The sequence below is a fragment of the Lagopus muta genome, chromosome 1 (genome assembly GCF_023343835.1).
Source record: "Lagopus muta isolate bLagMut1 chromosome 1, bLagMut1 primary, whole genome shotgun sequence".
Lineage (NCBI taxonomy): Eukaryota > Metazoa > Chordata > Aves > Galliformes > Phasianidae > Lagopus > Lagopus muta.
This window is the reverse complement of record NC_064433.1, coordinates 33,190,917-33,203,358: the sequence shown is the minus strand read 5'-3', so window position 1 is coordinate 33,203,358 and position 12,442 is coordinate 33,190,917. Positions and strand designations below refer to the sequence as shown.

Sequence of the window (12,442 nt, the reverse complement as noted above, 5' to 3'; positions counted from 1 at the left end):
GCCAAACTCCTGTGGTTTTGACAACTCTCTCTCACCTGTAACATTTCTGCAGTATGAAGACACATCTTTGCAACCAGAGGCAGCGAGCGTAACACATGCCAGCTCTCCTACAAGCAACACCTATGGTTCTATTAGATTAGCAGCATTCAAATTTGGACTTGGAGCCTACAGTGAAGTAGTATGAAAAAAAAAAATCTACTCGAGGTGATACGAATGACTATGTGCCTTTACAATATTACAAAAATCACTCAGTTCCATACATTCCAAAACTTTCATATGCTTACCTAGAGAGGCATATACTTAATGAACTTAAATGGAATCTCACATCCCAGTCTTTGACTATTAACATTAAAAACAACTGCTGCTGGAAACAAGGGATATGCTTAATCCAGAAAGTATTTTAAAACTGCAGAACTACAAGTGTCATGCTGTGCTCCTGCATTCAGAAGTACTTCCTTTACTAATCTTTCTCACCAGACCCACTGTTTAAAATTTCCTGCTGCGCTTCATGCATTTGCCTACAATCATTTGTTTATAAGCCACTGCAGAAAAAAATGTATTGCCATAAAGAATCAGTCATCTTATGCAACTGATTGGACGTGGCAATACAGCAACAAATCCTCATTGTGAAAGGCAGCACTGCTACAAAAAGAAGGCATGCAGAAGATATTGAAATTTTCAGCTGAATGACAAGCATGAATATTCTATTACTGTATTCCAAATTGCTTTCATGTTTTATGGTCTTTCTACCAGTACTACAAATCCAGCCACTTTCCTCAGCAGGCTCCCAGTTTATTGCTACCCTACAGAACAACTAAAAGTAAACTAGGAATTTAACTTGCTTCCTATCATCTTGCTGCTAAGAACAAACACTTGTCATTCGCATGATCCAGCTAAGACAAGTAACCACCCTCTTATAATAACAAAGAACTCAAAAGGAATCCTGTTTTCCAAAGATGGAAGTGGCAAAAGCAGTGAAGAGGAGAAAAAAAAACCAGCATCCTTTGCCCTGACACAGAGACTATGGCTTACAGCGAAACCCTACATTGTGCATCAACTGCAAAATGAAGGCTTTGGTGTTGTTTTTTGTCCTTTTAAAATATAGAAGATTGCATTAAAGAGAAGGACCCCTTATATATTTGCTTGTAAACAACATTTTCAATCCTGTCTCTCCTACATCAATTGCTGAAAAGAAAAGAATGATGAAGTTTTACTGAGGTCAGATATTTGGAAAGAGAGACAACTCACTCCCTTTGCTTTAAAAGATTGCTGTGATTAGGATGAAGATGGATTCGAGCTTCTTCACACAGGATTTTTCAAGATTTGCTTCACCTGGAGGTAACAGCTCTGTTGAAGTCCTTTGGTCTCCGCCATTTATGGAGGAAAGGATCTGCACACATCATTCCCACAAGGTAATCATGGGTTGTTCCTAGCACTGAGGACTGAGAACAGTCTGAGCTGCTCCAGAGAATCAGTCCTCTGGAAACAAAGCACCTCACTTCCAAAAACCATCCCTAAATCCCACTCCTTATTGGAAATCATCTCCAATATCACATGAAAGCTCTAAAGTGCTATGAGAGTCAGGGAAGAGCACTCAGGGAAGGAAAGTAAAAGCATGGAATCAAACGCCAGCTGCCTGCTTGAAAAGAAAGCCAAATCCTTTGGCGTTTATAAATTCACGAAAGATGTATCGGTCCATTTTTATCTTTGCCTTGTAATCAGAATGGTTAGTGGAAAGCAGGCATTTGTAATCCTGCCAGATTCAGCCCAGTGCCAACGCAGCCACTCCACGGGCTCCCAGCTGAAGCCGCCCCGCAGCCCTACATGGGGCCCAGTAGCACTCCAGCCCAGAGAAGTATTGTGGGACAGAACTGGGCCAGGAAGGACATTGAGGACTAATGGGAAAGGAGAGGAAAGGGGTAACCTCTGTACTTCACGAAATACAAATATGTTTGGTAAAACATTACTGTCAAGTGCCATTCACCAGGAGCGCTCCCAGCTCTCCAGGACTGAATTCAAAGGCAGGCTGCGCTCCCTCGCTGGGCAGGAGCTGGAGTGTCTGGGGCAAGAGCTAGAAGTCTACCAAACGCCACAGGGGAGCACCTCACCGTGCACAGGATGCTCATTCCTCCCTCACCTGGCAGCACCACAGCACTGCTGAGGGATTCACCCCCTTCCGTCACCTGCACCAGAGGGGAGCAGAAGGACAAGGCCTAGAATGCAAGCAGGAATACAAATGGCAGATAGTGCTCCTGCCATAGTCCCTGCGTGAACAGCCCAAGCCGCTGCTGGCCACAGAAACACAGGGTTATTTACCGAACCCTGAAAAACTCTCAGGTCCTACTTTGTTCTAAAAGAGCAAGGCTGTTCTAAAAACATTTTCTGACTCAAACAATCCAAGGTCAGGGACAGCATCAGCTCCATTTAGTAATGGAAACTCCTCCCGTAGCTGCTCAAGGGCAGCAAAAAAAAGCAAGAAGTCTGTGTACAAATGAACTAACAAAGCCTAGTTTACTATGGTCTCTAAGTGCTGGAAGACTTTCACATGGATGGCTACAAAGGGGCAAGCTGGGACTGAAGTATTTTTCCTCTGTATGAAGCTGCAGAGCTTCTCTCAGGTGGATGCCTTTATGCCTGGCATTACACCTGCTGCCACTGCTGCAATGCTTCTGGTTGGAGCACTGTCATGGTCTCTGCAAAGCCTGCTCATGGCTTTACGGAAAAACTGCAGGAACTTTGTGCGTCCCCACCCCTTTGTGAGAACAAGCAAAGATGTCCCATGTTTAAGACAGGGATGGGCTGCAGAAGTCTTGCTGCTCTAGGAAACAGAGCTAAAAACGGGCAGCCAGGAGAATTTGAAGATCCTACTGTCAACAGCAAACGAGGACAGCTTGTGTGATCCTCAGTTATCCTTCTATCCAAGCAACGATTGATTTTGAAGCAGCTGCACGCCACAGCCAAAGCTCTGCCTGTCACAGTTAAAGACAGTGTAAAATCAAGTGTATTTCTGCCATCTGTGCTTACACTCAACTTGTTCCATGCACAAACAGCTTTTGGCTGGCATAAACCAAGAACCCTGCACAAACACCACAGATATATCAAACGAGTTTCTTGTCACCATAAGAAGTTAGCTTCAGAGGGTAAGAAACACCACTGATGTAACAGTTTATTGTAAAAAGCTATTGTTATATCCAGAATTGGACACAAAAGCACAAAAGTAAAGTTTCACATGCACCTCTGCAAACTTCGCAAGTATTCAAATAAAACCAGAGAATGATTTATTTTGCTCAGTGAATTAATCTTCCTCCCAGAGACAAATGCAAGATAAGTCACCTTAAAATGAGCATGTTGTATCATCAACGTAGCAGACTTTCAAATCAGAAGAAAAAAAGACACCATCAAGGCTTAAGGCACAAGAACAAACAGGAACTGAAGAGCAGAACCTCCTTGAAAGGGGAGATTTAATTGCATATCCTTTGTAGCAGAGGAGAGAAAATTTGAAACGGGACACAGAGCTGCCATTGCATGGGCATTTGCTAAATAGTCTGTGTATTCTGCTGTGCAGAATAATAAAAAAGAATGCAAGAGATAAGCACTCCAGACTGCATAAGACTTGGACACTGGCCCAGAATTCAGGTCATAAGCAAAGACTCTCATAAGCAATGAATGGTGCCAGAGCAAACACTTTCATGCAACTGGCCTGCATTTGTCTGTCTAGCAAAAAATCAAATGATGGGTGTTGTTTTTTTTTTCCTTTGTACTGGCAATCAAGCAATACAAAAAGTTCAGTTAGTGGTAAGCAGCCTTACATTTTCCATCTTTTACTCACTTCCATAGCATATTGCTATATGCCAACATTCAAGCTTTAAATACCACTGTACTTAATGTACTCTGGTGTGTTACCTTTAAATGTAGAAAGAAATGTTGTTGGTTTTTTTTGTTTGTTTTGTTTTTAATTTCATACAAGCTCTCTGAAGGACAGCCAAAGCACCCTGAAGCCTTCTGGAGAAAAGCAGCTGGGATCCAGCCTGGCTGTAGTCTGATAAAAGGAGCTCCAAGGTCAGCCTGAAATGACACCTGAACTCTGAGTATTCCCTGCAACCTGCAGAGAAGTCAAGGGATCAGTATTAGAGTGGGGTTGCCACACTTGAGCATGGAAAAATATTTTAACAACCTATCTATTATCAGCAACTGTCTTCAAACCCCACAGAAAAGCAGTCAAAACCCAGGGATTTACAGTTAATAATTACCCACAGTGTTTATGAATAGGCTTGCTTAACAGATGTCTGCTAAGTGGTATTAGTAAGCATCATCTGAAAAATGATGTGCAACCAAGTTTGTTTTTTTTTTGTGATCTCTTCAGCCATTGGTGCCATGAAGAAAGAGATACAAAGGAACACAAAATAATAAAGATTGATTGATTTGAGCTCAAAGCCAACTCAGTCAGTCCTGACATGAATGAAAAGAAAACAGGCAGTAGAGGATAAATGACCAAAAAATAAATACAAGCAACAACAATAACAAAACTAACAAACACCTTTTCTTATATGTAAGCTGTTCTCGTTTAAGTGCTGCTGTTTGTATAGCAGAGATTCATGGCTCCTACCCACCAGCCAGCTTTCCTGCACTGCTTCAGAGCTCCCACCAACCTATCACCTGCAACGTTGCCCTACACCACCTCCTTCAGACACCAACCTTGCTGAGGTCAGCTGTCCAGAGCCTCGTTTCCATAAAAAGCCTCTGCTTCAGTTCCAAACAGGAGCTCCCCGAGCCATCTTTCTTCCTTGCTCTCCAGCTGTGTGGCCTCCCTTTATCAGGGAGGCAGAGTCCCATACCATCTCAGCCCTCCACATCACAAACCAGAGCACAGCCAACACTTGGCTTACAGTACTGACAACATCCTCCACCTGCCCAGGCTCTCACAGATTCCTTGTTTTCCTAACCAACCTGCCAGAGCCCTCTGCAGTGCTGCACAGCTGTGGCAGCAAATCCCTTGCCAGCCTCCCCCCTTGCTGGTGTTGGCACGATGCACAGCGATGGGAGCAGAGGTCACACCAGGCAGCCAAAACCACACAAGTGGGCTCCAGGCTGCATCTACTCCAATGGTGTTGTCCCCTTTGTCCAGAGAGGATGTTTAACTCTTCACACAGCTACTGCAAGGAGTGAAGCTCAGAGCTGGGACAGGGAAGAAGGAAGAAGCCAGGGCCAGGTGATTTCTCCAGGTCTCCTTACCCTGACCAGGACATGCTGAGTCCCAAGAAGGCTTCTCACACACACACACACTCCAATTCAGAGGCTGCTGATGGTCAGTGCTCCATTTCTCAGCTCTCAATAAAACACAAGGGCCTTCATAACTAACTCCTAGGGGATATTACTAATTGTCAGAACTAAAATTCATTGCATTTATGTCTAAGTTTCTATACCCTTCCTCTGTGACCCTCTGTATTATGTTTATCTACAGGCTGAGTTCTGAGACTGTTAGAAAAGAGACAGCCCTTCAAATGCTCTCAGGACTCAGCAGTGTCAGACAGTGCTTGGTTCTCCTGTTCCTGGTGGTGGCACCCAGTCCACTCACTGCCTACTTGTTTTAAGCCAAAGCATCTGGAGCAGATTCATGTATTTGTCGAAAGAACACCTAAGAGAGCAAGGAATAGAGAAGACATCTCCTGCCTAAAACAACCAAAGCAAGAGACTAGATCCAAGCTGTCAAATAATGAGGTATCACTTTGTGTATATTTTTAAACTTGGTATTTTCTTACACCGATAGCATGTACAGCTACAGTATTTCCCATGACCCTGACTATACTAGTTCTATTTTTCAACTCCAGTCTTGCCAGACAAAAAAAATAAATAAATAAAAGGAAAAGACGACTGGTACAGTTGCCTTACAGTCTGATCAGAAGCTTACCGAGTGATGCTCTCCCTCTTTGAAATGAGCAAAATAAATGATTAAACAGTCAGGAGCCATTAGGCTCAAATGTTTGTGGTTAATGAAAGACAGAAGGCTTACACAGCCAGCCTTCTCCCCTTTCCGTGGTCTAACACCCTACTGCCCTGTGGAGCTTCCACTTCCACAGCAGTAGCTCCTTTTTCACCTGCATTTCTCTCATGTCTTTTACTCAGGTGAAGATACGTTTTCCTAGAGCAGTAGTAGCATCCAAAAAGCTGCCTATACTTGGGAAAATATTCCTAATTAATAGAGTCATAGAATGGCCTGGGTTGAAAAGGACCACAATAATCATTGAGTTTCAACCCACTGCTATATGCAGGGTCACCAACCATAAGACCAGGCTGCCCAGAGCCACATCCAGCCTGGCCTTGAATGCCTCCAGGGATGGGGCATCCACAGCCTCCTTGGGCAACCTGTTCCAGTGCGCCACTACCCTCTGAGTAAAAAAACGTCCTCCTAATATCTAACCTAAACCTGCCCCATCTCAGGGGAGACATGCTATAACCAATAAAGTCCAATATACAACAGTTAAGTCATGGCACAAAGTTGATTTCTGTGATAATTACTAGAAGCAGACAGTTTCAGCACTAAGACTTGTTACAAACTAGCATGAAAATGATACTGATGATACATTCATCAAGTAGATTAATAAAGCCATGCCAACCTTCTCCCACTCCAGAACTGTCAAGCAAAGGAACCTCCCCACAGTTTTTAAAACACAGGAAATAGTGCTACGCAATTCTGGGCTGGCATGATATTTGAAATGTATTTTGACACATTTAAAACAGTGCCCTCAACCTTATCCACTAAATGGATGAACTGGTCTATAAAGTCTGCTTTAGGGAACAATTAAGAGAGGAATCCAGAGCCACTGAAAATATGAAAAGCTAAAAATACACAAATACATTCATTTTTAGCATCAGAAATCTGGAAGTAAATCCAAGTTTACATTGCAGTCCTTTTCCGTTTCCTACTTTGTCACAGCCTAAAGCATAAGCAATTTTTCCCACTGAGTAAATTGTACTACTTTCTCCTTGCTTATCTCTTTTCATTATCTCCTATACATTTAGAACAAACTTTTCCATCTTCTGCTTACCCAAAGCATTTCTACTGAGCACGCAGTTAAGAAATCCATCCCAGCACTCCAAGGCACATCCTCCCTGCAATTTCTGCTGAGGCTCTTCCTCGGAGCAATCCCAAAGCACAGCTCTGCCAGGTAAGACAAGCCCAGATGGGGCTTCCTGAGGTCCCACCCTCCCCACCTGTGCATTCCTTCAGCCACTTGCACCAGCACAGCTCCTCGTGCAGCCACACAGCAAGCAGGTTCAAGGAATGGGTCTGCCTTAAAACTAACTTAATTAAACTAACGCTGCAGTGAAACCACACCCTCTGCTCAAGTGATGGCAACCGTGCTCTAAAATAACCCTAGACCTGTCACATTTGCATTTTAGATGCATTGCCAAGATGTTACAGGACACAATCAACAGAAGTAGGATGAATTTCTTTCCAGTAGGATGAAATTCCTTCCAGTACTTGAAGGCAGCATATAAACAGGAGGGAGAGCAGCTGTTTACATGCATTGATAGTGATAGGACAAGGGGGAATGGTTTTAAACTGAGACACGGGAGGTTTAGATTAGATATTAGGAGGAAATTTTTCACTCAGAAGGTGGTGACACACTGGAACAGGCTGCCCAAGGAGGTTGTGGATGCCCCATGCCTGGAGGAATTCAAGGCCAGGCTGGATGTGGCTCTGGGCAGCCTGGTCTGCTGGTTGGTGACCTTGGACATAGCAGGGAGGTTGAAACTCAATGATCATTGTGGTCCTTTTCAACCCAGGCCATTCTATGATTCTATGAATTGCTCCCTAATAACACTTCTATCCTGTCAGACATCATTTGTTCTCAGTTCATGGGATGAGTCTTGGGGAACAGATAACTGGCAGTGCTCAGCCCCCTCTACAAAATGTCCAAACAAGAAGAGCATCCCAAGAGCTGCACATCAGGCTTGTGCTCTGACCTTGGGTGCGTCTTGATAACCAGCTTACCTCTAATTTGCCAAGTTTTTACCAAAACATTTTGTATACATACACTTCAACAAAGTGGAGATGATGGTAAAGATAAGAATTTAAAAGAAAAAGCTATATACTGAACTACACATAACCCATGCTGACCAGCATAAGAGTTAGAAGACTTTGTAAGAATACATAGTAAGTCATAAAACCCCATGGTGTGAAGAACAAAGAGGGAACAGAGCAAGTGCTACTCAGGGAAGTACATCTTCATGCATGTTTGAAAGAAAATAGAAGCTAATTCCAGTTCAAAGTTTCAGTAGGGCATCACCACAATATTTCAAATGTTTTTGCTTACCTTTTAAGTATTGGGAACAATCAGGTCAAAGTGCTGCATCCCTCTGGGAAGGCAGCACTGAGAGGATAGGGGAAGAGAGAGAAAGATTATCTGGAAATACCTAAAATAACAGTTCCTTCCCAAACTCATAGAACTACAATGCTGTTCCCTGACTGCACTTAGTACACTGTAACGCTTCATGCCCGCACAGTAACAAAATGCCAGTGCTACTACCAACAACAGTACTGTTATAATTCTTCAAATAATTAACGCTGCTCTGCTGTCTCTTGTACTCTTGTCTCAGTAACTACAAAATGTGAAACACCTGGAGAAAGTTGGGGGTTTTTTTGTTTTTTTTTTTTTTTTTTTTCCTCCTCCATCTTCTACATCTATCTCTCAAGATGAAAACATACTAATTATTACTTAAGTAAGGTGTTAAATCCAGGTATCACAGAGCACCTAACCAAAATTCTCCATAAAATGTGCTAACAACTATACATATAGTGCTGCAAAAGCTGTGCTGCACATCATGAGATTTTTCTGACATACACCACAAAGGCTTTTAAGCAAGCTCATTTTAATACACAACCCTGATTCAATTTTGAGGTAAGGGGGAAAGCAAGAGTGGCATACCAACACGCTTAAAGATGCGTTTCACCAAGCTGCTTCAAGAGCAGTTTCAAGTTATGAATCACAAAGAAGTTTGCCATGAACTTTTGAGTGTTACAGGAAATATCACCAGGTTTATTGGCTGTTTCTGTTTCTACAGAGCATGCCATTTTGTCATCTTAAGAGGCAAACGCCTCTTAATGGTCTATTATCTTCACAATTCAAAGCTACATCTTCATATTCCGGCGGTAACTGGAACTTCAAAAACGCCTCAGGGAAGAAATCAGCAAGCTATTAAAACTAAATATGCTTTGAAGAACACTTGGGGTCTGTTTTAGTGGGTGGAGAAAAATGTTGCTTTTAATTTTTTTTTTTAATTAAATCAGCTGTGAGTTTTAAAGTTCAGAGAATCAGAAACTGCTTTGATGTTCCACTTCACATAATACCAACCTTGTAGTGCAGTATAAACAATCATGTTCCCACATCTTGAGATAAGCCTCCTGTCATGTGAACATGCAACTGAATCGACAGCAGCTGCTAACTTAGACAAACCCATCAATTCTATCCATAAAACAAAATAACTTGTGATATTATTAATCGTACCTAATTATGCTCTAATAAATATATTTCCATGACCAGGCAGATGCATGCTGTAAGTAGATGACAGAAATATATTAAAGGCATTTTGCAATTTCTGATCCATTGGAAATGTTTGTGACTTACTTAAACCCCTTGCTAGTCCTGCTAAGGCATCTTAACACCTCTGTTTTGGAGAAGCAATGGAACACGTGGGTATCTGAAACACTCAAACTCTTGCTATGATCACCACGCTAAGGGTCTTTGCCAGGACAGTCCCTGAAGCTGCTGAAGGGGAATGATTCTTTCCAGAGTGCCCATTATGAGAAGAAAAATGAAGTTTACCTTAGAACTCAACACAGCAGATCCAACACTGCTCCAAAAAGGCTTTCATGCTGCCACTGCTGCCATTAGTACACAGCACTGGCAGCTGAAGAACAAACCAAGCGATGGGAGCAAGCCAAAACAGCAGTGTGCTGCCAAGCGCTTCAGTCACTGAAAACCCAGCTCAAGAGCACAGGTGAGCGCAAAGCATCTGGTGACAAAGCACAGGATTAGCCTCCCAAGGAACCTCCTTGTGATTCCATGATCAAAGAGAAGTTAAACTGATTTGCATTTGCACCACCTGCTATGTTTCGCAAGAACCTTGCTTGATTTTCTGACAGCTGGACATTTCTGTACTGTTATTGTTTAACAGACACCTTCATTCTCATTCACAACTTGAGAAATGTGTAAACCAGGCATTACTTTCCCTATATGTTATAACAAATGGGCTGTCATAATGTCAAGGCACTGACCATCGCCCTATGATTTAATAGACAAAAGAGGAAATCCTGATGCAATGCGCTCCCAGCATCCAAGCCACTTCATATTTGACATCCATTGACCTATGAAGTGTTACTGGGTTTTCTTTTCACCTGAATATCTGACGTTTAGCAAGGACAATGTTGTGCATGCTGTGACAAGGGCTTAAGGCAGAAGAACTGGCCATTCTGTGTGCTAGCTAATTAGCACTCAGCCTAATGCACAATTTAAACTCTCACCGAGCTAAGTACATCAGCTGTCTGCTTCATTTTACAGAAGATCAAGGATTTGGACCAGGGTGACTAAAAACTTCAGATCTCACAGCCAAATCCATCTTGAGAAGTCCCTCTGCACACAGGCTTAAGGTAGTGGTAAGGGCACACCCTGGTTTTTCTTTCTTTTTTTAATTGCTTACACAGTCTAGGTAGATTTTTCATGAAAAAAAAAAAAATGCAACTGTGGTAGAGAATTTAAAATCTTGCAGAAAACATTCTTCAGTCCACTTTGATTAAAAGATGGTGGTTCTGTATCAGTTGTGTTTTATATTTTATTCATTTTAAGACACTGTAAAATACCTTCTACACACATCAGGGCCTGACAGAAGTTCAGCAGAGTGGATAACATGGTCAGCTGAACACTAATACCTTTTTTCAAATTCTGTGAAAACAAACTTGTTCCCATGAAGACCAAGTCAACCCCCAAAGCAATATTTTGCAGCTTAGATGGGTACGTTGAGAGAAGGTATTTACATTTGTCAGCAATTCTGGTACAAACCACAGCAGTGCAAGCAAGTCTTACACTAAAAGAAGAGAAAGTAATGTGTATCCCAAAGAATATAACAGTTTCCCACATGGCCAGGACCCCAAAGAACAAAAGAAAATACCACTGCATTATGTAGAGGAATATTTTTTTTATACTGTCAGTCATGGAGCCCTTAGAAATAAACTTAGGGAAGGCAACTCTTTATGCACTTAATTCAATGAGAATAGAAAAATGCAGCTGAAAATAATGTGATGGCCTATTTCAGAGGTGTATCGGACGACATCCAGAAGCTCAGACCACCATAGGTACATACATTAGTGTCCTACCACTTTGGTGAACCAAAAAATAGCTAAAGCAATTCAGTGGTATCATAAGAGTCGCTTTCTCATGGAAATAATTAAATCATGTTGACAAATACAAAAAGAAATTCCAGACTGAACTCCACAGTGGTGCAACTACATGAAAATGTCTTTTCCAGCTACTGTGAACCCATCCCGTCCGGTGCTGAGATCCACTTAACAGCTCTCTAGCAGCAGTTAAATGGTTTTCATCACAGAAAGAGTTGATTAGGACTCCTGCCATTAGTCATCATCCTATACTGCATATTATTTGAAAGGAAAAAAGGTGTATTCTTAATTCAAGAATTTGAGGGCCCACTGAATATCATATTAGGCATTTTGATTATTTTAACCCAGCCTGATAACCGATGCAAAAACTAGAAACTTCCTTCCATTAGATTTCACACCAAAATCAGCTCACAAAGCCTTACATTTTTAAGTATTTTACAGTTACAAGGCTACATTTTATGTAGACACTGTCAAGTGATGCTCTGCTAAATCAGGCTCTGTGCAAGCTGGGAATATCATGACACAATGAAATATTAAGTCCTCCTTCATAAGGCAGAGTACTTTTCTGCAGATTACATGGCAGTCTGACTACTGCTCATACCAGGTCATCTGCACAGGTGATTCTCCCATGTGTGTTTGGGATTCTTCTGATGCCAGCCTTTGTGAATGGCACATGAGGCAGCAACTGCTCTAAGTGTCAACTTTTGACTGAACAGCCCATTTCTGTCCAGGACACAAGACATCGCTCCCACGTGCACAAATGTGAACAGAGCGAACAGACTTTTTCTTATGCTTCTGTTGGAAAGCAGTGGGGAGGGCATTTCTAAGGCAAGAACGCATGCAGAGTGACAGAACAAGGGACTGACTATGCCTGTGCTGCCAGAGGACCGGTTCCTGAAGCTGGCCATGGCACAGACTGCTGAGTTCTCCAGGCACAGCCCAGGTTACCCACCACATGTACTTCTTGCTACTATCAGCAAGCTAACCAGAGCCACACATGAAAATAAATTTCATAAAGGGTAACATAAGATGCCTGTCTATGCCTAC

The 12,442-nt window shown here is 42.3% G+C and overlaps 1 protein-coding gene across 2 annotated transcripts in view; it reads right to left on the bottom strand.

The window, feature by feature from the left end:
* Positions 1 to 12,442, bottom strand: part of RASSF3 (Ras association domain family member 3) — a 49,796-nt gene that overhangs the window by 28,426 nt on the left and 8,928 nt on the right. Inside the window, exon 1 of one of the 2 annotated variants that reach the window (XM_048944240.1) lies at positions 4,696 to 4,848. The exons of the other annotated variant lie outside the window; for it this stretch is intronic. Within the exon in view, the coding sequence (XP_048800197.1) occupies positions 4,696 to 4,833 (138 nt within the window). The 5' untranslated portion in view covers positions 4,834 to 4,848. Of the gene's footprint in view, positions 1 to 4,695; positions 4,849 to 12,442 lie in introns of those variants that run through there. 2 annotated transcript variants of the gene reach the window in all.